General features: G+C 41.5%; 2 protein-coding genes and 1 long non-coding RNA gene across 3 annotated transcripts in view; 1 reads left to right on the top strand and 2 right to left on the bottom strand.

Moving 5' to 3' along the window:
- LOC134465306 (NACHT, LRR and PYD domains-containing protein 3-like) overlaps window positions 1-13,573 on the bottom strand; it is a 29,839-nt gene extending 16,266 nt beyond the window's left edge. Inside the window, exons 1-5 of the mRNA XM_063218918.1 lie at window positions 13,529-13,573; window positions 8,500-8,616; window positions 3,828-3,888; window positions 2,876-3,071; window positions 983-2,762 (exon numbers count right to left, since the gene is read on the bottom strand). Coding sequence (XP_063074988.1) covers window positions 983-2,762; window positions 2,876-3,071; window positions 3,828-3,888; window positions 8,500-8,612 — 2,150 coding nt within the window. The 5' untranslated portion in view covers window positions 8,613-8,616; window positions 13,529-13,573. The remainder of the gene's footprint in view (window positions 1-982; window positions 2,763-2,875; window positions 3,072-3,827; window positions 3,889-8,499; window positions 8,617-13,528) is intronic.
- A 1,594-nt stretch (window positions 13,574-15,167) lies between these two features.
- On the top strand, window positions 15,168-20,927 carry LOC134465300 (hydroxyacid-oxoacid transhydrogenase, mitochondrial-like). Its single transcript, XM_063218906.1, has 6 exons — window positions 15,168-15,220; window positions 16,083-16,161; window positions 17,136-17,232; window positions 18,925-19,007; window positions 19,760-19,825; window positions 20,919-20,927. Exons 2-6 carry the CDS (start codon window positions 16,090-16,092, stop codon window positions 20,925-20,927), a joined length of 327 nt encoding a protein of 108 aa, XP_063074976.1. The 5' UTR covers window positions 15,168-15,220; window positions 16,083-16,089.
- Window positions 20,928-23,253: 2,326 nt separating this feature from the next.
- LOC134443025 (uncharacterized) lies at window positions 23,254-25,591 on the bottom strand. The gene is made up of 4 exons (XR_010033538.1): window positions 25,182-25,591; window positions 24,605-24,667; window positions 23,718-23,786; window positions 23,254-23,486 (listed from the first exon to the last, which is right to left on the bottom strand). It is a non-coding gene; the product is annotated as an uncharacterized LOC134443025 (long non-coding RNA).
- Window positions 25,592-26,866: the final 1,275 nt, after the last annotated feature.

Genomic DNA, 26,866 nt, shown 5'->3' with positions numbered 1-26,866 from the left:
CAAGGGAAACAGTTAAAAATCTTGGGGTCCTCATTGACAGTGACCTAAATTTCAACAGTCACATGAAAGCTATTACTAAGTCTGCATTTTATCACATAAAAACGTCTCTAAATTTAGGGGCCTGATGTCTAAACATGATCTGGAGAAGCTAATACATGCCTTCATTTCTAGTAAAGTCGATTACTGTAACAGTCTGTTTACTGGCCTCCCAAATAAGACCATTAAACAGCTTCAACTGGTACAAAATGCAGCTGCAAGGGTTCTTACAAAGACAAGGAAGTTTGACCACATTACTCCAATTTTAAGATCGCTGCATTGGCTCCCAGTAAGCTACAGAATTAATTTTAAGGCAATGCTACTTGTATTTAAATCATTAAATGGAATGGGACCCACATATCTACTGGATATGTTTCAGCTGTATGCACCGGCCAGGTCACTAAGGTCAACGGAGAAGAATTTGCTGGTGATTCCAAAAGTCAAAACAAAATGTGCAGAGGCAGCCTTTAGTTTTTATGCTTCAAAGCTTTGGAACCAGCTTCCAGATGACGTAAAAAATGCACCCACTATTGATAGCTTTAAATCTAGACTCAAGACAAAGCTGTTCTCAGATGCTTTCTTAAATTATTGAATGAAAAGACGGTAAAATAAGAGAAGTAAATTAGTAAAATAAGAATTGTTTTTCAAGGTTTTATGTTTATTTATGTTTTATTTTATTATTATTTTTACCTTATGTTTTATCTTAATGTTTTAAATGTTTTTTTGACTCTAATTCATTTCCCTGTTTTCCTTTCATTTACATTTGTTAACTTTGTGAAGCACATTGAGTTGCACCTGTGTATGAAATGCGCTATATACATAAACTTGCCTTGCCTTGCCTTGCCTTACCAAACATCCCAACTTCACCGCAGTTGGGGGTTTGTACAAAACACTGACCAGTCATCAACCCATTATCCCTGAGAGTACTCACTGCCATCATACTTACAGTATCGTTTCGGATTCCTCTACTACCGGCTTCAGCCTCTGGAGACCTTCATCAGATCTGATGTACTCCTTCAGGTCAAACACGTCCAGCTTCTGGTCTGATGTCAGCAGCACAAAGACTAGAGCTGACCACTGGCCAGGTGAGAGCTGGGCTTCAGAAAGTGTGCCTGCATTCAGGAAGCTTTGGATCCCCTTCACTAAGGAGTCGTCTTTCAGTTCATTCAGGCAGTGGAAGAGGTTGATCATCCTCTCTGATGAAGTGACCTCCCTGATCTTGTCCTTAATGTAACTGATTGTTTCAGCATTGCCAATATGTCTCTCTCCACTCTGCAAAAGGCCATGCAGAAGAGTCTGGTTGGACTCAAGAGAAAGACCAAGAAGGAACCGGAGGAAGAGGTCAAACCGTCCATCTTCATACTCCAAAGCTTTGTCCACAGCACTTTTGTGTACGATGGTCATAGATTCTTTTCCAAAAAGCTGTTTCCAACGCTGATGACGTTTGATCACATTTTGCCTTTTGCTTGCCATCCTCAGAAACACATACAGAGCTGCAAGATACTCCTGGATGCTCAGGTGGATAAAGCAAAACATTGTTGCTTGAGAAATTCCAGATTCCTGCCGGAAAATCTGGGTGCAAACACCAGAGCGCACTGCAGCTTCAATGACATCAGTGCCACACTCTCTTAGGTCGCCTTCATAGAAGATCAGATTTCCCTTTTCCAGCTGCTTGTAGGCCAGCTTTCCGAGAGCAAGGATAAGATTCCTGTTCCATTGTGGATCAAGTTCATGCACATTGTCAAACTTTTGACTGGCCTGTTTTGTTTGGAAAATCAGGAAATATGTGTACATCTCTGTCAATGTCTTTGGAAGCTGTGGTCCTGCTGAAGAGGGGAGAAACATGGCAAGAACACAAGCAGCGATCCAGCAAAACACTGGTATGTGGCACATGATGTGGAGACTCCTTGATGATTTAATGTGAGAAATGATTGTGCTTGTTAAACTCTCATCATTGAACCTGTTCCTGAAGTACTCCTCCTTCTGTGTGTCATTGAACCCCTGGATCTCTGTGACAAGGTCAACACAATCAGGTGGAATCTGACTGGCTGCTGCTGGTCGGGAGGTGATCCAAAGTAGAGCAGAGGGAAGCAGATTTCCCTTTATGAGATTTGTCAGGAGTACATCCAAAGAAGTGACACCTGCCACATTGGTCCAACTTTCATTCCTCTGAAAGTTTAGTTCAAGTCGACATTCATCCAAACCGTCCAAGATGAACAATAGTTTGTACTTCGGTTGACTGTCAAAGGTTAACTGCTTCAGCTCTGGAAAGAAGTGGTGAAGGAGACCCATCAAAGAGAGTGGTGTGCCTCTCATGAGGTTGAGCTCGCGAAAGGGCAATGGGAAAATGAAGTGGATCTCTCTGTTGTCTTTTCCCACAGCCCAGTCCAGGATGTACTTTTGTATCGAGATGGTTTTTCCAATGCCAGCCACTCCCTTTGTCACCACTCTTCTGCTTGGCTTGTCCTGACCAGGTAAGGGCTTGAAGATGTCATTGCATTTGATTTGTTTGTCCTGTCCAACTGGTCTTTTGGATATGGACTCAATCTGCCTGACTTCATGCTCTTCATTTACTTTTCCACTTCCTCCCTCTGTGATATAGACCTCTGTGTAGATCTTATCGAGCTGGGCAGAGTTTCCTTGCATGGGTATTCCTTCAAACACACTCTGATACTTGTTCTTGAGATGTATTTTCAGTTCAGCCCGACAAAGCACATCCAGCTCATCTGGTCCACAAACAAATAAATAATGAAAAAACACGTACACAAGCAATAAGGACTTATCCTAATGGTTTGTTAAACATAATGATTAAAATAATGTACAGAAATGACATTCTTACGGTCTTTCAGTTTGTCGGCCAGATCTGTTCTCTCCATCTCCGACAGGAAGTGTAATGCCATCTTGAGAGCTCCTTCTCTGGCATCACTCTCATCTTCATCTTTTCTCTTTAAGTCTTCTTGGTAATCAGGACTGAGAATCATCTTCAATCTTTGCAGCTCATTCTTCAAAAATGCTACTATCTTTTTCTCAATTACCTGAAGCACACCATACAAGGACAAATGAATCCATGTGTAGTATATGAATAGTTGTGTCTGATCACTAAATCTTTTTTTGTAATGGAAGCAGTTTTTGCTGATCTCTAAACATGAATACTATAACCTCTACTATAAAACCAAATCAGTAAACTGTGTAGATACATTGCAAAACCAAACACGCTTTGCTCTACACACAGTTGTAAAACACCATATTTTTGTACGAAATCGTTAACACTACCATCACATTGCTAGCACACTTTGCAGCAAATAGATACAGACAGAAAAATGAAAAACCCAATTTGCCTCTTGGTTTCCCTATTTACATATGTCATTTTGAGGAGGTTAGGAGTCTAGTGTCTTCATCATTTGAAAGTTGTGTAAAACGGTGAGGTTTATTCACAGTTATACAAAGTGAATGTGCAATGGATTGCTTTTGATGACTTTTGTAAAGTGTGTGCTATGAATGGCAAACTGACTGCAAATCAGTTTTGTGATATTAGTTTGGCTAATTTGGTTATAAATTTGTGCATCTGTGTGAAGAGTTCTGCAAAAGGTAGCCAAAGTTACACAAACTCTACTATGGACAATTTCAGAGTTGTGTTGTTGTTGTTGTTAACTCCTCTTTCAAGTGGTCACAGACCTAGTATACCAACCTAAGTAGAATGGTGATACTTGAGGACTGAAATATTTCCCATTACTTTGGTTCATTAATTTTGAACACAAAAAGTGCTGTACTGATTCAACACATCGACTTACCTGGAACACATGTGTTAGATTCTGCTGCTCATTCTGACCACTGCCACCTTTCATTTGCTCTCTAAAGATAAAACAGTAAACCGAAGACAATTTACACATATTCAAGAATTAGTATTGAAGGACTTCCAAAGCTGTAAGCTAGTATACATTCTGTAAAAGCTTCTTGTAAAGGAAGAAAGCCTTTGATATCTTCTACATGTCTCCACGGCGCAACAGACATTGAAGTTTTAGTGGATCTACAGTGTTTTTGGGTGGTTGACATGACGCCTTGTTTTATCGTAACATTGGTTAAAAACCTACAAAACTGTTATTTTTCCTTTTAAAAACAAATGTCAATTAAAGAAGATGTGGTACATTATGTGTCATATTAGTCTCAGATGAGAAGAAACATTCTTGTTAAGATTTATGTAAAGGTATATACTGTATGTCAAATATCCTGCGGTGTGACTGTAACATTAATGAAACCTGGAATATTATATATATATATGGTAACACTTTATTTTAGGGATACATCTATTAGCATTAATATATACAATATTAATGCCTGTGGCATGTACTAAGCAAAATAAGACAGTTGTTAAGCATGTATTCACAAATGTCTTGTTCATGCCCAATTAGGGATTTATTACTAATATAACCTTAGTAAGGACCAGTAAGCCTATATTTCTATTAATTAGTAAGTAGTAAGTGGCAGAATACAATGTGTATAAGCTCCCGACACACTGTGTGAACAAACCCTGAACATTGTGAAAACAGATGCGAAATAAGGGTCCCTATTCTAAAGTGATGCATTACTCTGCCCAGATGGCTTAGGGCCCCCACACTGCCAAAGCAAATTAGTACCTAGGGCCCCCACACCACCCAGGCCAGCACTACCTAGCCCCCTGATCAGCTACGTGTAAGAATATATTAAATGATTGGTACCATCACTGTTGAGTCATCTAGTTTTCTCTTCTTCATATCATTACATGTGTAACAGGAGCCTTTATATAGCAAGGATTGAACGTACACTTGTCAATGGCGGTGGGTTGTTGCGATGTAATGTTTTGTATGTACCACTGAGTTGTAATTGTAAAACAAAAAAAAAACAAAAATGCAGAATATTAGAATAATAGTTTTGAAGCTAAATTAAACTATTCTTTTGTGATAATTAAGTTAATGTTTGAGAACATTAGCTTCAAGAAGTGCAGTACATGATGGGTATGCAATCTAGGCCAACAGGCAACCTACCCAGCTCTGAGCCTGCCTACGTCCTTAGCTCCTCCCCTGACTTGTGCAATTTAGTTGCTATCTGACTAAGGGCTTACCCATCATGCACTGCACTTCTTGGAGCTAAGTTTCTCAAACATTAACTTATTTATCACAAAGGAATAGATTAGTTTCGCTTCCAAACTATTACTCATCGTTATGTGCTGCATTGTAGGGGGTTTACAATTACAGTTTTTCTCAATTGGTTTTGTACATTTCTCACAACAGAATAATCATTCTCAAAACTTCTTGTTCAATTGTGACTTCCTGCCGTTACCTGTGCACATGGTAAAATACGTTTTTCATAGTTTTCAGCATTTAGCAAATGCTTTCGTCCACCATGCAATGGTTGTGTACAATTCTCAGCTTTTTCGTACATTATCAATTGCTTTTGTCATATCACTCAAAAAGCTTTGTCACTGAATGCATGAAACTATTGCACCCCCCAAAACATTTAGGCCCTAGGTCATAGTTTAAGTCTTGACATGCAAAATGATTTACCAAGCTGTCATAATGTGATAAGCACTGTATAATTTCCATTGGATTTTTGTCTATAAATGTGATCTGAATTGGTAAATTGCTCGCAGGTAAATATTGACTCTCTCTAATCAAAGGCAGTATAAGGGATAGAGAAAACAGGCATGCAATACAACAATAGGCACTGTACTGCATTATATTACTCTATGCCTCATGTGCCCTTTATAATTACGCTCCACGCAAAATTACAATATTTCCCTAGAATTTCACAAGACAGTACGTGCACTTTATACAGTATCAGTGTATTGTTTCAAATTTATTTTGCTTTACAGTTCTAGATTTCTTTTCACATGGGCTTGCAAGACAAGTAAAAAGGGATGGTAGAGGGCGCATTTTGACACCTCAACCAGAGTTTGCTATTTTTCCTATTTTGCAATGAGAAAACCTGTCAATAAATAGTCATAGTCTAAATGTATATCTATCTATCTATATATCTATATCGTATCTGATCAATGTAATATAAAGTCGAATTTACAACATTTCCCATCCAATCTAAACAACATTTTGCTTCAGAAAAGATCCTCAAGAGTGTACTATTCAATTGACAACATGACAAATCGATTTGACTAGTTTGTCCATACACGGACCACACTATGACACAATGACTAACCATTCTGCTGGCACTGATACGTTCATTGACACAAAAACTTTTGGTTTTAAGCAAGAGACTTGGTTTTGCATGTCATCCACGGTGTTTTGCCATTTGTTAAAGCTGCTTTGAGAATGAATATTCTGTTTTGCAAATTGCGAGACAGATTCGAGAAATGTACAAAACCAATTGAGAAATACTGTAAAACTAATTGGTGTGTGAAAAAAGGACATCTCACCACCCCACTGTCATTGAGAAGTTCACGTCCAAGCCTAGCTACTGTATATAATACTTCCTGTTCAGTAACATTACATTGAGTGAAATAATCAAGAGCTACATATCTATTTGACTGGTTCAGAATCACAAAAGTTCTTACACTTTGCTTGGCGGGGCGGGGCGGGGCGGGGCGGGTGCAGTGGGGGCCCTAAGCCATCTGGGCTGATCAATGCCTCACTTTAGGATAGGGACCCTTATTCCACATCTGTTTTCACACTGCTCAGGGTTTCTTCACACTGTTTACCAGGAGCTTATACACATTGTATTCTGGCACTTACTGCGTACTCATAAATAGAAATCTAGGTCCTTACTAAGGTTATATTGGAAATAAATCCCTTATTGTGCATGAACAAGACATTTGCGAATAAATATCTAACAACTGTCTGATTTTGCTTAGTACATGCTTTACAAGTTACTTACACAGGCATTAATATTGTATGTATAAGTGCTAATAGATGTATCCCTAAAATAAAGTGTTACCATATATAAATTAACCAACAACATTTTGAATAATGTATGAAGCATTTGGCATGATTGCATAAATATTAACTTTATATTAAGATATGTGAATGTGAAAAAAACTCAAGACAGTAATATTAACTACAAGTTCAATTTCGTAACACAAATTGCATCCTGTGGGGTGACATGTATGTCAATGTTTGTGAATGGGCAGCTGCAAGGCCAACTACAAGGGTCTTAAAGACTGGCTCCTAACCAGTCAGTACCTCAGTTATTGGAGAGTGCTGTGGAAGCTTAAAGTGACTATTAACCTCTTAATATGTCTTCATATTGCAATGTTTCTGTCACGCAATGCTTAGGTTCATTTTATGGTGTCCTGTGGTGTGACTGCTCTTATAGAAGGAAAAAAGCTCAGATGTCAGTCATGTATACAAAATGATTAAAATGGCCATAATGCAGTGAATTTCCTGTGGTGTGACTTCATTTTCCTGCGGTGTGACATGCCTATGCAATGTGTTGATGCAGGACACATTTTCACAAAAAATGGCAAAAATTGGGCGAAATTCCATGGACCACTAAGTGCTTTATTTATTTATTTATTTTTTCAGGATTTTTTTTTTTTTTTGCGTTACGGCCTTAAACGTCAACCACNCATTTGCTTTCTGAAGATAAAACAGTTAAGTGAAGACCATTTACGCATAGGCCTATTCAAGAATTAGATGGTATAGAGAGAATCCCACAGCTATAAGTTAGAATACATTATATAAAAGCTTGTTGTAATGGAACAAAGCCTCTGATATCTTCTACATGAATTTCAGTGGGCCTACCGTGTATGCCCAGCAGTTGTAATGCTGGGGATACATACATTACAGCCACAGGCATTTGAGTTTTAGTGGGTCTATGTGTATTCTCAGCAATGGCAATATGTATATAATCAACCATTAACCCTATATTGCATGTTGGCTTTTTAGCATGAATAGAATGAGTATTGGCTATGAATAAAATGAAATGTATTTTACTTAGAATAAATTATAGTGCACATTTTAATAATATCATGTTACAATTGTTTCGAATTTCCTTCAATAAGAGCATATAAAAGAAAATTGATTTCAAGGCACGTTCAACGAAGCTGCGTTACCAACTACCCCCCACATTTTTAAAAAATATTTGTTTTGTTTTAATTTGTGTCATTTAACCAATTTTTAGTTTGAATAACACATTTACAAATACACATGACTGTATATGACGTTTAAAAGGTTGTTCATGCAATAGAGGGTTAATAGAAGCAGCCAGCTAATCTATCAATGAGGGGTATGTGCTTATTTGTTTATTTGTTCATGTACTGTATTTTGTCTTTTGTTTTACCTGTCCAGGGACTGCAGATATTAGCTATAAACTGTAGCTATAATCTGGCACAAGTCATCTTTTTATTTCTGTAAACAATGTCTATTGTACATGCCCCCTGTTGAACTAAACTAAATAAAAGAAAAAACAAAGAAAAAGATAGTAATGACAGGAGCTGTCAACACTCTATACATTAAGGATCTCAAGGTCTTAACATACCTTTGGTCAGGTGGCACATCCTCCTCTCTGAAGTTTGGAAGGGCACCTTCTTTTGACCTGTCACTTTTCATGGACACAGAGCTCTGTGCAGATGAGTCTGGTCTCTGTGACATGACTCTGTGGGAACAGAGAAACCAACTTGAGAGGTGCCGTGCACTATACCTACATGCACGCACGCACATACACACAAACACACACACACACGCGCACGCACACACACACACACACACACACACACACACACACACACACACACACACACACACACACACACACACACACACACACACATACACACACACACACACACACACACACACACACACACACACACACACACACACACACACACACACAACCACACAACCTCCCTCCCCTGTCTGATAGACTACCACAGAGACACCCTGTCTCCTCTCACACCAGATAGACTGCAGGAGACACGCTTCACTGATCTCCTCTGACAATAAACTCAGCAATAATCTCAGCGCTGTAGCCTAATGGTCAGGTAATTGGTACAATTCTAACTAAAAGCAAGATAATAAAGACGACAGAAAAAAATAAATAAATAAAGAGACACATTCATATTCTTTGAGTTGCACTTTTGTCCACCCCAACTCACAGAATATGTTTTTGCATATTTGCCTTTTTTAATTTTCTGTAGTCTTTATTGTCTTGCTTGTAGTTAGAATTGTACCACTTGCCTGACCATTAGGCTACAGCGCTGAGATTATTGCTCCCTGACTATTACCATTACATGTGTCTTGAAATGTCCAGGCGGGCATTATATGTATTTATGTAAGCTACTTGACACCTTCATTTCCTCCTGGGGCTCAATAAAGTTACTCTACTACTCTTCTACAGAATTAAGTGTAATTGCTTAAGTGCCTTTGATTCAAGTCACTTGACCCCACACTCCTCCAGGGACTGTACGTTGTGTTGGATACAAACTTCAGCTAAGTGTAATTTTAGCAACTGGATATTCTGGTTTGACATGTTCTTGATAAATGTTCCAGATAGAGTACATGCACACACACACACCTGCTCTCTCTATGGCTAATATACACACACTATGGGGTTTAGTAGTCCAGTTTAATTGGATTGCAGAAATATTCAAAGATCTCTACATTAGTAATTAATAGCTAATCTACAACATTTTTAAGGGTGATCATATACTGTATAAGTAATTGCAGGGCTAGACTGGGACCAAAAACAGACTTGGGCATTTTGGGCAACCCCCTCTCAATTGTGTGCTTGTCTCTAACAAAATACAAAAAAACAAGAGCATTGGCTCCTGGGGACTGTTGGCCCTCCAGGAACGCCCTGCATGTGAGCATACCAGCCCAGCCCTGATGTATTGGTCAAAACCTTCATGACAAACTTCCTCAGAAATACAGCAGTGCGATCTCAGCACATTGCAAATATGGAACAGGTACTGATTAGGTGACACCTTTAGACATACAATACAACAGCTATTCACTGCAGATGCTGGGAAACTATCAAGGCAGAGTTTACATCTTACATCCATAAAACTACTTATAAAACTACTTGTACACCATGCAGTCAACAACATTTAACTGTCATTTTCTAAACACAAATAATGTTACCTACGTTGCTCTTTGTTTCAGCACATAGCCCACAGGAGCTTGATGATAGCGTACCTGTTACAGAGCGAACTTTGCCTTCCTGGTGCAAGCTGTGCTGGGTCATTTCACATGAAATCAGACACTTTGGGACCCGACCGACCCAGATTTCAATCATACTTGGTGTGCCTTTTTAGTAGCAAGGTAGCACCCCAGAACTGCATTGGTTTGAATCTGACACTAATATTAAGGGAGAATCAGACTAGGAAAGGTTCACATGTGAGGGTAGGACACTATACATTCAGCCTTGAATATATCAGTCAGTGTTAGTCACAAAAAGATGCCTGTGGTGTTATTTGAAAGCTCTTTTCTGGCTCTACATATTACACAATCAGCTTGGAATACAACAACTCTCAGAATATGAATGATGATAAATTGTAAAATTAAAAATTGAATATCTAAAAAAGCTATATTTTAAAATGGCCAGTTCCTTGTCCAAACGTAGCTGGCAATGTCATGAGCAACACCTCAAATGCTGGTGTTTGGTTCGTTATTCATTTCAGAGAGAATTTGACTCACAAATATGGCATCATACAGACCACTTACTAATAATATGGTAATACCATAGTAGCATCACATGACAAAACAAAAACAAAACAAAAATGGTCAGTGTCCATGATCTCAGGTTTCAGAAACTAAGGCAGATGTCCATTTATACACACCAAATGATGATATGTGAATGTTTGAACATTCCTTCTCTGTGTACCTGTGCCATCCTCCCTTTACTGTACTTTAAAGAGATAATCAATGGCTACACTCTCATTTTGTACTCTACCAGTGCATTTATTTTGTAGATAATGTATAAGTACGTCCCGTTGCAGTTACAGGTTCCACTACCAGAAGCACATCCTGATGATCCATGACAAGTCTATCTGGTCTGAAGGGAAACGTGAAGGATGGAGATGGTCCATGAGGATGCAGGAAGTTCAGTTTCACCTCTCCAGTGCTCGGCATACATTCCTCAACACATGCTAGCCACCAGTTGCCATCATATACAGCTACAACATACCCTTTGATGCTTGAAAATGAAACACATTCCTTTACTGAGCTCACTCTTTCAACTCTGCCTTCTCTGAATGCTGAAAATGACGCTTTCAGAATGTTTTCAGTGAGTTGGTGGCGTCAGGATGGTTTGATATGCTGATTCCCTGCAAAGGTTTGCTTGCAAAGCAGCATTCATGTGTTATTGAAAATAAAGTAGAGGAGAAGGTGCCAAACTGGTTCACAGAGTGATGCAGGAGTGCAACACTGTGGCACCAAGAGGCCATGTGTGTGGGTATTTAGAGTTGGTTCAGGTTCTACTATAAGGCATGGCAAGTTTATTTAGATAGCCCATTTTAAACACAAAGCTTCACACACAAAAGCACAATGTGCTTCACAAATAAAACAATATAATCCTTGCAAATATTCATTTAAAAAAATAATAATAATAATTTAATTTAATTTCTTAACCCATTAGTGCAAAGCTTCTGTTAAAACTTTATTACCACCACACCGGTAATGATCAAGTCTTAAATGGTTACTAAAACTCTCTGCAGTGTCATAGCAATGCTGTTATGATGTAGTTGAGTTTTCAGCATAGTAGTTGAGTGAATAGGCCTGCCGACAGTAATATGTGTCACACTGATGGATGTGTGCATGTCACATCACAGAACACTGTCTAATAGTATTCATAGAATCCCCATCATGTGTGCCTGTGTGCGTGTGTGCGTGTGCGTGTGTGTGTGTGTGTGTGTGTGTGTGTGTGTGTGTGTGTGTGTGTGTGTGTGTGTGTGTGTGTGTGTGTGTGTGTGTGTGTGTGTGTGTGCGTGCGCGCGCACGTGTGCGTATTTATTTATATATTAATTTCTGAATATGTTTAGAAAATGAGACATGGTAGTGTGGCCCTCGCTACGTGTCAGAGGTGGTATAAAGATACTGTGTGGCTGAAGGCAGAAGTGATGTGTTTTTCTGTCATGGTGCTGTGTACTGTATGTTACAATGCAGAAGCACGAGGAACACAGTTCCCAACCTCCCCCCACAAGTCCACAACCTTTCCCCCAGTCCTGGCATGTTGCCCAAGGGCCCAACAACACACAAACATCACTCACAAGCATCATATAGTCTATGAAAGTCCTGCTGCATTTTGTGCATTTATGTCTACGAGTTTTAGAGAACATGAAAGTCTGCCTTCCATTTTGCTTACGCAGCGAAACTTACACACCCTCTCGCGAAACAATCCAGAGAACTCACCTCCTCACTGTGTGCGTGTGCGTGTTTGTGTGTGTCTGTGTGTGTGTGTGTGTCAGAGTGCACATTCATTCAGCAGACAACGTCAGTGATTGTGTCAAGTTGGTGACGTCTAACCTGTTTTTCAAGCTGAGTCCACGGTTCACTTTTTGGTCCACTTAAAGAGGACTGAGTGTGAAAATAAACTTAGATACAATGAAAGGGCCTGTAAAACCACAATATATTTATGGGAAATTGGTTACACCCAGTTTTTCCACTGTCATGATTTCAGTGCCAGTTTCTTCCGTAAAGCAACATGAATGTTTCATTTTGAGTATGTGAGGTTCTGTTTGAAACGGTTTTGCGGTATCAACATGATACAGACATAGCAGTTGCTGGTTGCCCTAACTAGCAGGTTGACTGACTTTTTTTCTGACATTTTGGTACAGTGCAACACCAACATAATAAACATATTAGAATTGGGACTCTAAGCATCATCCCTCACTCAGCTTGCAGGTGCATCACAGTGTGACAGACATCACTGGAACGGAGAAGCTGGAGCACACTGCAGCTTAGTTTTCAAGACTTACTTTGTGCACACACCCGACTAACATTTCGGTGTTGCTACACCGTCTTCAGAGTGTGTGCACAAAATAAAGTCTTAAAAACTAAGCTGCAGTGTGCTCCAGCCTCTCCTTTCCATACGAAACATATTGTTTTAGGTAAAAGTTCACATTCACAAGATAAGTAACAGAGTATTTGAAATGGTGTGAATCGTGGTATCTGTTTGATTTTAGTGGAAACTTTATAGTTAATTTTCTTGCTGTTGATATATAAGAATGTTACAGGAATTGTTCTATTTTTCTAACCTAACATTTAACACGTCACACACACTTTAGAAGTCCACTAGATATGTACAAAATCCCATTTTAGGAATAATATTTCTAAAAACGATGTGCTGTTTCCTTTTAATCAAAGTTATGAACATTTTAACCCAGTGTTTGACCCATGCCTGAAACTTCCATACTAATTAAGTCAAAACAGAGTTTACATCTAAAAAATGATCAAATTCCAAATGCCATTGAGAACTGAAATATGTCAATGTGAGTGAGTCCTGGCAGTCTACAACAATCACTCTATACTCCTTTTCCCTTCTTACTAAAAGACATAAATGCCCCTACCTTGTTCTTTATGTCACCACATTCTCCTGAGTGTCTTCATACCTGTTCCAATGTGAGCTGTGTCTTCCTGGTACGATGCTTGTTATGACAATGGAATGTAGTTTCTTAAAGGGCCAGGAGCTCGTGTGTTTGTGTGTGTGTGTGTGTGTGTGTGTGTGTGTGTGTGTGTGTGTGTGTTTTTGTGTGTGTGTGTGGGTGTGTGTGTGTGTGTGTGTGTGTGTGTGGGTGGGGTTGGAGGGGTGTTTGTGTGTGTGTGTGTGTGTGTGTGTGTGTGTGTGCGTGCGTGCGTGCGTGCGTGCGTGCGTGCGTGCGTGCGTGCGTGCGTGCGTGCGTGCGTGCGTGCGTGCGTGTGTGTGTGTGTAGGGCTGTGAGGGATGCTGGGGACATTAAGGCTCGGTCCAGTATGCATCTGGCCAGTGTGTTTATACAGTGTGTGTGTGTGTGTGTGTGTGTGTGTGTGTGTGTGTGTGTGTGTGTGTGTGTGTGTGCGTGCGTGCGTGCGTGCGTGCGTGCGTGCGTGCGTGCGTGCGTGTGTGTGTGTGTGTGTGTAGGGCTGTGAGGGATGCTGGGGACATTAAGGCGCGTTCCAGTATGCATCTGGCCAGTGTGTTTATACAGTGTGTGTGTGTGTGTGTGTGTGTGTGTGTGTGTGTGTGTGTGTGTGTGTGTGTGTGTGTGTGTGTGTGTGTGTGTGTGTGTGTGTGTAGGGCTGTGAGGGATGCTGGGGACATCAAGGTTCGGTCCAATATGCATGTCAAGTCTAACAGCACATATGGGATTCCACGCTTGAAATGGAAGGACTGGGATGGACACAGGATTCCACTCGNTGTCTTTTTATTGACTTTCAGTGGTGTTTCGTCGTAGACACAAAAGGTGAAAAACCTTTCAACAAATAAACACAAAATAAAAATAATTAAACAAAGTACATTGGTCTCAGTCTATTTTCAAACACAACACAAATGTACATTTTACCCAACGTCAATGGCAAATAGGCAACAAAAGGTAAGTATTGTTGAACCATTTTGAGCTACAATTTTAACCATTCTACAAGGTAAGTACATGTAAACCATCAAAGGGTAAGTATGTTAACCGTTTTTAATCATTTTACGAGGAAGTAAAATTAGACATTTCAGACAAATTGCATGTTTTCCTGCACATAAATAACGAAGGAAACAAAATGAGAATACGACTAACGTGATTTGGCGTGACACATGTCCGCGACATGGAACAAACAATTCACCCACGGACGGCAGTGATTACTCTTTACATCAAACACAGTTAATGAATCGTTATGCTTCACTGTGCAGATACATTTACAGATAAAACAGTGTCCATAGCTCACCGGTAGCCTCTGTAGTCCTTCTTCTCCATGTGGTGTGAAGATTTTATTTTGCGCACACTTTTACTGCGGCCAGTCTTTTCTGCAACCACTCCTGCTGCTATTTTGCCACTGACTAGAACGCCAACTCCGCGTGTATTTTGTTCAGACAGACAGCTAATTACGGGCAATCAGTGCAGTAATGGAATTCACCTGTTGAGTGAGGAAGCGCACCACGCATCTCAGCGCAGCAACGAATGGAGCAGGCACCTGTCAATCAAGCGAGCCCGACCCCAGGCACCGCTCGACGCAACAATGCATTTGGCCAGTGTGTTTGCCGGCATCGGATTCGGCAACGCAGGAGTTCACCTGTGGTGAGATCACACACACACACACACACACACACACACACACACACACACACACACACACACACACACACACACACACACACACACACACTGGTCGTTGTGTTGTGAACACAAAAACCTGTTTTTTTTTTCATAGTCATGACATTGCTTGGAAATCGAAAGTTTTGCTTGCCGGCAATATGTCCATCTCCATCTGTTGGCCTTTACCAGCAACAGCACTTGCAGTTTTGACCATATTAGTAGAGTATATTGGCTTGCAGTTTTGACCATATGTACAGTACATGCACTTGCAGTTTTGACCACATGTACACTACATGCACTTGCAGTTTTGACCATATGTACACTACATGCACTTGCAGTTTTGACCATATGTACAGTACATGCACTTGCAGTTTTGATCATATACGATACGATACGATACTTATACTTACGATATATACTTTGTTGTCAGTTTTCACCGAAATTCTTTTTGTGTCCCTGAGCAACACTCGCTTAAGACAAGACATACACATAACATCACATCACAAGACTATTGCACAACAAATGTATTATGAAAGCTATGATGAATTTCAGATATTCACATGATCAGATGTGTTCAGATATTCATACATAGTATGTAGTCTAATAGTGATTATATACCTGTATATGAACACTGGTTTGTGTTTTTGTGTGTGTTAACGTATATCTGTCTCTCTCTCTCTATCACTCTCCCTGTGTTTGTGTATCTGTTTGTATCTGTGTGTGTGTGTATGTTTGCGTATCTGTGTGTGTGTGTGTGTGTGTGTGTGTGTGTGTGTGTGTGTGTGTGTGTGTGTGTGTGTGTGTGTGTGTGTGTGTGTGTGTGTGTGTGTGTGTGTGTGTGTAGCCATGGCATGTCCTACCCCATAGCTGGGAATGTGAAGACCTACAAAGCTAAAGAGTACAATGTGGACCATCCTGTTGTGGTGAGAACTCCTACTCACTCCTTACAATATGGCTGTCTGAGTGTGTGTGCGTGTGTGTGTGTGTGTGTGTGTTTGCATATCTGTGTGTGTGTGTGTGTGTGTGTGCGTGCGTGCGTGCGTGCGTGCGTGTGTGTGTGTTTGAGCTGTGTCTCTGTGTGTGTGTGTGTGTGTGTGTGTGTGTGTGTGTGTGTGTGTGTGAGATGAAGATAAATACAAATAGGCGTTTTGAAGTGATGTACAGCTATAGTAATTCCTTTGTACATATGTATTTGTGTGTGTGTGTGTGTGTGTGTGTGTGTGTGTGTGTGTGTGTGTGTGTGAGTGTGTGTGTGTGTGTGTGTGTGTGTGTGTGTGTGTGAGTGTGAGTGTGTGTGTGTGTGTGTGTGTGTGTGTGGTAAATCCAGACTGGTTCAGCGACAGTCATGATGACACACTTTTAAGCAGCATTCCAAACACACCGGACAATAAAAAGGTCTCCTTTGTGAAAATAGGTTGCCCCTTTGATCTGTACATGGACACTTGCTACCACTCAAAGATCCTAAAATACCAGCCACTTATGGATGTGGTCACAAATCAAGGTTTCAACTGCAAGCTTATTGTTCTTGTGTTTGGCAGCCTAGGACATGTACGTACATAGGCTTAAACTGCGTGGACTGCAACTCTGTGGACTCAATAAGGACAATTCTAAAAAGACTGCTAAATACTGCTCAATTTCTGCAACAATTGGTAGTTTAGCAATATGGCGAAGGAGGTGCCATGTCTACCCCTAAACAACTTTAAATTAACCAGGCCATTCTGACATGTAATGTATTACATTGGACCTTATGATTCTGATCAGTCCCTACTGATTGCTATGACATTTGCTTCCATCACTATTTGGATTTGTAATGCTGCCTTCTTGGTGAGATCCAAATAAAAGTACTAAACTGTGTGTGTGTGTGTGTGCGTGCGTGCGTGCGTGTGTGTGTGTGTAGCCTCATGGTCTGTCGGTGGTGGTGACGTCTCCAGCTGTGTTCTCCTTCACCGCCAGCATGTGTCCAGAGCGCCACCTAGAGGCAGCTGAAATACTGGGTAAGAACACACATACACACAGGCACACACGCATACACACACACACACACACACACACACACACACACACACACACACACACACACACACACACACACACACACACACACACACACACACAGATTAGACCAAGTACACGATTTATTCAATATGCCTAGCCCTGGCCAGTGCTCGAGGTTGTAAAATAAAAGCAGCGGGGGATGGTCACTCAGAGATTGATTCTAATTATTGGTAGTTCGGGGGTTTCTCCCCCGAGTAACATTTGAAAATGTAGTTGTTAAAAGTGCAATTTTAACACAATATGTGAAGAAGGGATGCCTGTTTTAGAGGGAGGTGATTTTTGACCATTTTCATTGAGGGGGATGATTTTAGACAATGTTCATTGTGGGGGGATAGCCTAAAATAGGCTACCTGTATTTGTTCTTTATTGTGCATTGACATTAGCAGCTGAAATTAAATTAAAGTCCAATCATTTTTTTTAGGCGCAGACCCAAATAATACCCTTATTCATTCAGTACCATGATATCTCCAGCACTATTGGTTGCCTCTGACTTCTTTAGCTTACTTTCTCTCTCTTCTACCACTACCTCTGCATTCCTCCATTCTCTCCAGTCTGTCTACTATTTACCCACCTCCCACTCTGTCTCCACGTCCACGGTTTATTCCCATGACATTCTAAATCAAATGCAATAAGAGAAACATATCCTAAATATAACATGACGGCTTCCAATGGACTAGAACTAGATTCCCTTTCCATTGGATACGCTCTACACTGAACGAACTCTGATCGTCCTCAGCACAACTCGACTGGTTGGTGGCACGTCATTTCTCCATATCTTAATTGCTATGAGTTGTCAATAATTTCACTGTTTCTCATTGACAAATGAAATTACTGCTATTATTAGGCTGTATGCCACATTCTGAGAAGCTTGTCTGTACACCACTACGGATAACGATTTTTATAAGCAAAACACGCAGTTTCAATCATGTTTGGGAGGGATGATCATCAAACAATCAGCTGGGGTTATAGCTTAGCTAGCGTCGTTAACCATTGTGCTCTCTTTTAACGTGCCTGTCAAGGCTACATGGGCTGGAAATATTGGTATAAGGAGTACAAACAGTAGCCTAACTAATACAAGACTCATATTTTCACCTGTATGAAGTTATCACCTGATGGTCCTGGCTCCTGCGTCTCCAGTTCGCCTACTTGCGATTCGTGAATTTTACAGTTCTCTTTGAACTCTGCTGCGCGCGCTATTGGATGAAACTCTGATCCACTGCTCTGATCTGCTGAACCGACGAATCTATTTTCTGATTGTCTGAATAGCTTGGTAACTGGTCTGAACACAGAAGCGCTGTGGATAGGTTGGATGAATTAATGTGCGCCGGTTTGGATAACTTATCAAAACTTCAGAGTGTGAGATACCATATGTGGCGTGTGAGAGTGTGAACTTGCTCAGATGCATGTGTCACACTCTCAAATAGTGAGACTTGAGAACCCTGCATTCACACACACACACACACGCACGCACACACACAAACACTAGATACGCACCCACACCCACCCACCCACCAACACACACCCACACACACCTACACAACACAGGGTGTTGTTTATGACATGGTGTGTGTGTTTGTGTGTGTGTGTGTGTGTGTGTGTGTGTGTGTGTGTGTGTGTGTGTGTGTGTGTAGGGGCTGATGTCAGTAATGTGAAGAGGGCTGATGCTGGCCTCGTCTTGGCTGATACACTCAGGAGCTTCCTCTACGACCTGCAGGTGCCACCGCCACGTGTGTGTGTGTGTGTGTGTGTGTGTGTGTGTGTGTGTGTGTGTGTGTGTGTGTGTGTGTGTGTGTGTGTGTGAGTGTGCCTTTCAGAAGCGGTGCTCTTGTGTCAGTGCATTGGTGTGTAGTGCAGAGTGCACACAGGAAAAGCTTGCAACACTACTGTAGCGTTGTGCCGGTATTGGATGCGTCGGACTAGCATAACATTAGCATTAGCTCGCCAAAATATCGTTTGGCTACGGTTAACATTGCACAGCGTTTACATTTCCTTCACCTCAAATGGTAACTATATCACTTGACATGAAAAGGTTGGTCCTTGGTCTTCTCATCAACATAAGTGATAGAAATAAGAGACTGTTGACATAGCTCTTCTCCTGAACTGAACGTCACATTTCTTCCGCTACGTAAACAAAATGGCGGCTGTTTAGTGTGTGCAGTGTCCATCATTCATTCGACAGTTGTTAAGGCAGCATCCGGACACTTTCAGCGCACAGAACTTTCAGCACTGAAGTGCACAAGTATGACGCTTGAGATACGCTGTGTGTGTGTGTGTGTGTGTGTGTGTGTGTGTGTGTGTGTGTGTGTGTGTGTGTGTGTGTGTGTGTGTGTGTGTGTGTGTGTGTGTGTGCGTGCGTGCGTGTGTGTGTGTGTGTGTGTGTGTGTGTGTCTGTGTGTCTGTGTGTGTGTGTGTGTGTGTGTGTGCGCGCACTTTGTGTGTATTTAACCCTTTATTTCCCGTCTGCAGGTGGATGATGGGTTGTCAGCATTGGGATACGGAACCAATCAGGGGCGTATCCGACGGGGGGGATGCGTACGTTGCATTCCCCCCCACTTTCACTGGAAGGCCATTTCATCACCCTCACTTTTGCCCACTAAGGGACTGTACGTTATTTACCGGGGGGGGAGGGCTGGTGCGCTGGAAGTCCGGTCAAAAAAAAAAATCATGGCCCCCCCCTCCACCTCAATTTTTTTCCCCATGGCCCTCCCCCCACTTCAATTTTGTTTTCCCATGGCCCTCCCCCTACATGTACAAAAATGTAATATGTAAAATTGGTAGATGAACAACCATCATGACAACAGTCAGAGTAGCCTACATCAAGGGCGGTTGTCTGCACTATTATGTGCGATCGATATCAGTGGATACCTATGAGAAGCCGCTAGAATCTACCTCTGCGGCTGCATGGGATGCCTTTTAACTCCACTGTCACCAAGACAAATTGCAGGGACGCAGGAACTCATTTTGACCAGGGGTGCTGTAGTCAGCAAAGGGTCTGGGAGTCCTCTCCCAAAAAAAAATGTTTTTTTTAGATGCAATTCCCTGCATTCTAATCAATTTTAGGATGAAGAATGGCGAATCCCATCTGACTAACTTCTTCATGTTTTATGTAGCCTAACCAAGGATGACTAGATTTTACCTTTTTTTGTTTAACATTTCACTTCAAAATTATTAAGTTCTTCTTATGGAAGGGAAACGCGCACCTAATGTGGAGGTGAGGGAGTGTTCAAGAGCAAATCGCGCTGCCGTGACAGTTTCTCTCTTCTCCATGGGCAGTCTACAATGTGTGAAATTAGTAGAAATGCATGACTAGGCTATGCGATGCACTTGTGAGAGGTGACCGGGCTTTCAAACAATTTAGATTTTCTTGCAATTGCGACTGTGTATCTCAAGATGCATACGATCAGGACGCCTTGTCTCCCCGCCCGCGCACAAAAGCACGCACACACAGACAGGCCTACTGCTTCCCGAATGTGATTAGGCTAGGCTACACTCTGATGGCCAAAGAGTTTGTGCTGTGATCGGCGAGAGAAGTGGGTTAAGCGCCAAAGCAGCTGGTGCCATTGCTGGCTATTGATACAGGGAGAGTGTGAAAGCCACCTTTAGTTTGCATTTGACGTATCCATAGACGCACTAAATGTGCCGCTAAACGGTGGTCAAATCAGCAGCAAGAGGCAAAAGGAACAAATCGCCACCACTACAAAAGTCCAAAACATCTAACAATAGCACAGCCATTTCACACCGCGACAATTCAATTTTGGCAACAGTTATGATAGACAAGCCACGCACACCATCGGCTGTGCTATATTCACCCCATAGCCAACTCCGAGGCTAAGATAGACTTCACCAGCAATAGACAAGACCTAGCCTACCAATGTGCTACTACGAATCCAATCTCCACCGCAAGAAACAAAAGTCACTTCTTACCTGACACGTAATTTTGGTGACATTCCCTTCTTCCGTCGCACTTTAAATTCACCCAATTCCTTGCTTAGTTGGTCCGTTTTTGATCACCAAAGTGATGAGACTTCTCTTCACAACAAGTTAGCTCCTCCAATGGGTTTAAGACCGTGTATGTTGATGCATGCCCAAGCCAACATATCGCTGTTAATACCACTTTTAGGCCTATTAATACCTTGACACCACAAGCTAAACAAAACAAACGTCTCTCTCGGCGGTGCTATGCGACCATTGAACACAGATGTAAAGCACACGGCGGTGCCAATAAATAAAATCACGACTTACCAGAGGCTGTGACCACCAGTTGACTACAACACCTCTCCAAAATTCCTCTGGAAATGCCCATCCAATTCGTTGTCAAAAATTCCCAAACTGTTTAGCCCATAGGCCTATAGTTCACCTCAGCTAGTTTGATATTTGCTCACGGGCATTTTCTATGATGCTCAATGTTCCTCCGTAGCACTAGCAATCCTACAGTGGAAGAGAGTCAGCGCGGGCAATCTACAGTAGCTGCACCTGATAGTTTTTTGACAGATACACGCTTCAGTGCTAAAGTATGCACCCGGGACCTTGCATCGCAAAGCGATGTGTCTCAGAGCATTTTTTTATTATTATTTAAAAAAATAAATGAAAATAAAATAAAATAAATTCGTTTTTTTCCCATGGCCCTCCCCCTAAAGGCTGATGCATAGTCACGCGGTGCCGATTGCGGGGTAAAGCATAGACGTACTGTCAGCGGGGGGGTATTGCCTCACAGTCGACCTACATGCGAATGCGTGCGAAAGGGCGTGGTGTTTTTTTTCCCGCCGAAAATTCAAGAGTGGGGCAAGGGGGGAGGGAGGAGGAGATTTTAATGACGTCAATTCACCTCCGTGACAACAGGGGGCGAACTAACTCATTCAGTTGAGCCCAGTCCCTAGAATGAATCACAAAGCTAATCAGCTGGCTATGTAAAACGTAATATTCCACTAGTAGCCTACTTCTAAAAGTTGGGGCATAATTAGATGGTACAACATCAGTTTATTTTTGGTCAAGTACTACATGAGATTAAATGCAAGACAAACGCCATTTTAAAAGACAATAGACAGCATGAATGGCCATTCACACCTGGGGCCTAGTAGTAGCTAGCCAGCTAAATCAGTCATTACAAACTCAAAGCTAGTTGACTAGCCACCTGAAACGTAATTCTACCACTAACAAAGAGGCTTCTTGCTATTAATTTAAAAAGTTGTGGCGTAATTAGACATGAATGATAGCATACAAGATTCTCTCTTTATTCATGTTTTACAGTTCAGGTGGTTAAAATGCCAAACAAAAGCCGTTTTAAATACAATACATCTAATGGCCATATTAACAGCTAGCTTACCCAGATAGCAAAATGTTTTTGGCAGAGTTTTGGGCCAAATTGTGTCTTGGCCTTTTGGCTGGCTTCGGTTTGAGTCCCCGGGCCAAAAGTGGCCCAAATTTGGCATGCCAAAACCAACCAAACCCAGCCATAAATTGACCAAAGTTCACCCAAAACCTATTTGGGATTTCCACGTACAGCCTTAAAGGCCCCAAAAGGAATTCCAGACCCCACCCTTCAGCCAAAATGCAGCCATAAAGTACCCATAACTGTCCCAGAACTGCCATAAATGAGCCTAAATACTGCCATAATGTACCCATAATTCAGCCATAATGTACCCATAACTCTCCCAGAACAGCCATAAATGACCCTAAATACTGCCATAATGTACCCATAATTGATCCCAAATGTAGCCATAATGGGGCCAAATGTCACTTATTTGTCTTATAAGTTTCCCTGTATACTTAAAATGTAAGTACCGGTATACAGAGAAACTTATAAGACAAATAAGTGACATTTGGCCCCATTATGGCTACATTTGGGATCACTAAATATTCCTGTTTTATTGTTGAAAATTGCACATTTAATAAATGCGTGATTTTCAACAATGAAACTGGAATATTTATGCATCTAGAAAAAAAAAACCAAGACAATTAAATACATTTCATTATACTTTATTGCCTCCAAATGCTGTGACTGGTTAGGGTGGGCAAGTGGCTGGATTTGATGGATGGGTATAGCTGCACGGCAGGTGGTGGAGGACTGGGTGACTTGATGGGTGCTTGGATGTCTGGGTACAGGCCTCTTGTTTTCATCTTGGTCCCCTGGCCAGTAAAAGCAGGTACTCTATTGCCACATAGAGGTAGGTAGATCAGATCAGATTCGCGACATCTAGGAAAGAATAAAAAGATAAACCAAATTGAATTACTACATGCAAAAGTAACTTTGAAAACAGTGGCATTACATTTTAACATTTAACCTTTATTTAACCAGGAAAATAAACCTGTTGAGATTAAAAATCTCTTTTAACAAGGGTGTCCTGGCCAAGTGGCGGCACAAATGCACTTGATTAATAGAGTAATAGACGGGAGAGGGGGGAGGGGTGTTATTAAAATTTGGTACCTGTTTTTGAGATCCGATTTGATTGACCCCTCCCACAGGTGACTGCAGTGTCCGTTCGCAGCACAGCATCTGAAAAGAGAATGTAGATGTTATTTCATATTTTATACATTTTAAATGACATGAGTAGTAGGCTACAGTAGATTGTACAACCATCTACGGAATTGTCAAAAGTAAAAGGGAGAAAAAGAATAGGAAAAAAAAACAATACTCAATCAAACAAAACCCTGCCAAAACATAACTTGCACTTAAGTATATAGTAGCCCACTGATTCTAAGATCAGAGTACTGGTCAAATTGGAGGTTTTTTTTAACCTAGCTTTTAGGTTTTTCAATAACAACAAAGCAGTAGGCTATCTATCTCATTGGGTGTGCCTACAGTAGAATAACTGGTGAAACAGACTAGTCACTATGTTAGCCTATATCATGTGCCATTGTTAAAGCTTTCTGACAATTAGTAATGCTCCCACTACCCTGGACTTGTCAGTAGGCATATCTGAGGTGTTTTTTCCCCCTTATTCAGTCTTTTCAGAGATCCTGGTCTGGGGGCAGGCGTTTGTTTACATTTCACCATGAATTCACTTCTACTTTTACCTTTGACACCTCTAGTAAGCTACTCTCTGTGTTGAGGTATTACAAATGTTAGAGCAAGATTACATAGGCCTACATGGGCCACATTTCTGTATACGGTTTACCCCCTGTTGTTGATAGCTGAACAATACACACTGCCTTAACAACTGATCATGTTAAATAGCCAGCGCTTAAACACAAACCGACCATTGCATTACCCAATACAGACGTATACTTAAAATCAGTTACATTAAAAGCAAGGACTTTCACAACGAACGAAGATTAGACCAGAGAGAGAGGTTAATAAATTGTGGAACCAACCTGTAGTATGCCTGTCAAAAAACAAGTTCCTCCACCGGGTGACTGCCTTCAGCAGCAGCACATCTGAAAAGACAATGTAGAAAAAAGCAGATTCACTCGATTGCTTCAGTAGTAGGCTAGAATTACAGTGAGTCCAACACTTTCCGTGACAGACAGATATTGCTAGATAGTGCTCTGCTTTGTGCCGATAGGTAGAAGATGCTCCATGCCTGAGTTAGCTAGCCCTCGGTCTTTTGCTAGCTGTCGTTGGGCAGTTAGCTGGGATTGCTAGTGTTGTTGTTCTTTGATTGAAATTCCCTTGGCATTGATATCTGAAAGTGAATTTCAACCACAGAACAACACTTAATCAACCGTTACTGAGTATGAGGGTAGCAACTAAGATTAAATGTCACAGTTGTGTGTCACAGACGTTTGTGTTTTAGCTCCTGTTAAAAGGGTATCTAAGTTTCAGCGCATAACACGGAAACCGACGGTCACAGACCTATGAAATCAACATGAAAACCGATAACACAAAATGCCTCATCTCTTAAGTCATCGGCGGTTGTATTTAATATAAAAACGTGTCAACTGCACTTACCTGCATAAACTGAAGTCTGACACACACTGGCGCTGGGGAAACTGAAGTGAGGCAAGCACGAGTTTCTCTTGACAGTTGATTTTGGCAGTCTTTTGGGTTGCCGTAAGCGCACCAATGTAGAACGTTGCTGTCCCGCTCTCCACCCGAGGTTCAGATTAACCTGACACATGCCATAACCTGGCCATAACTCATTCATTCACAGTCCGCGCGTTTTAATGTGTTGTGGGAAGCCATAAACAACCCATATTTTAGCCAAATCTTTGGTTTTTTTGCTTTCCAGAGGAACGCCCCAATTCACTGGCGCCCAGGTCAACCATAACCATGCCAAAATTTTGCCAAAAGCTTATGGCTTGCCAAAAGGAAGCCATAAATTGCAGATATCTGCCAAAACAAAGCCAAAATATCTGCTATCTGGGTAGCAACTGTCAGCCAAACCCATTCAAACTCTACAGGACATTAGCGAACCCTGTTTTAGAAGCTAGCTAGCCACACTACTTGTACTATATACTGTATCAACAAAGAGGCTTCTTGCTATTAATTTAAAAAGTTGTGGCGTAATTAGACATGGATGATAGCATACAAGAGTCTCTCTTTATTCATGTTTTACAGTTGAGGTGGTTAAATGAAACAAAAGCCATTTTTAAATACAATAGATAGCCTATCTAATTAACAGCTAGCTTAGCAACTGTCAGCCAAACCCATTCAAACTCTACAGGACATTAGCGAACCCTTTTTTAATGAGCTAGCTGCCACACTACAAAAGAACAAAGAGGCTTCTTTGCTACTACCACACTACAAACATATCATTTCCATGATGGCCTTTTATGGATATTTCTAATTGATTTTTTGGAAGTTGTACTACTGAAATAAAAAACAGTTTCTCTTCTCCCTGTCAAGTAAACTCCAGTGATTTCCTGCCAAGTCATCTGCATCGTGTTTTTCGTTTTCCTTCAAACCTCCGCGGTAGGGTAGAAGAATAGAACACAACTGACCTATCAGGGCTGAGTTCCCCCCGGACTGCCGTAAGCGCATTGACCAATTACCGTCTTCAAGCATAGCTCAGCTCACGGACATTTCAGCCTGGGAGAAACATGCGTGTACTGCAGCCAGGGGTCGTTTTGTCGCTGCACAGGGGGGCGCTGTGGCTCATTCTCTGTGCAGAACCCCCGCGAACGCGCGACTCTAAACCCCCCTTAACTCCGATTTTTTTTGCCATGGCCCTCCCCTCCACCTCATTTTTTTTCATCATGGCCCTCCCCCCCCTACGCACCAGCCCTCCCCCCCCGGTAAATTACGAACAGTCCCTAAACATCACTAAAATAAATAACAATTTGAAATAAAATAGACCTATCACACGTTCGCCTGTCAAAGTAGGGACATTGACATTTTTTGCTTTCGTTGTATCACTCTGTTTCACTGTAGCCTATTCCAGCGCAACAGTTGCGTCAATATTAGGCCACAGCTGTTTGAGCAGCCTGCAGAGCGTGGCGGCGGTGCTGACCGAGCGCGCGGGCACAGCTATTGATGCTGCAGACCGAAGTGGGCCTATGCTACACGCAGACGCCCTCAACGAAGCGTCACTGAAAAGGATTAAATGACGGACTGTTTTAGATCAGCAAAAGTTAACTGCCTGTCATGAGGGCAGCATAGGGGAAAAAAGATACAATCGGTCAGAATTCCATAGC

Source organism: Engraulis encrasicolus, chromosome 2, assembly GCF_034702125.1.
Source record: "Engraulis encrasicolus isolate BLACKSEA-1 chromosome 2, IST_EnEncr_1.0, whole genome shotgun sequence".
NCBI lineage: Eukaryota > Metazoa > Chordata > Actinopteri > Clupeiformes > Engraulidae > Engraulis > Engraulis encrasicolus.
This window is presented reverse-complemented; position numbering and strand designations above follow the sequence as displayed.

Excerpts from the sequence above, each read along its gene's own strand:
- LOC134465300 (XM_063218906.1), top strand. The coding sequence starts at position 16,090 with ATGTCCTACCCCATAGCTGGGAATGTGAAGACCTACAAAGCTAAAGAG. Across the intron at positions 16,162-17,135 it reads ATGTGGACCATCCTGTTGTG|CCTCATGGTCTGTCGGTGGT; the intron begins GTGAGAACTCCT and ends GTGTGTGTGTAG. Across the intron at positions 19,008-19,759 it reads GCTTCCTCTACGACCTGCAG|GTGGATGATGGGTTGTCAGC; the intron begins GTGCCACCGCCA and ends TCCCGTCTGCAG.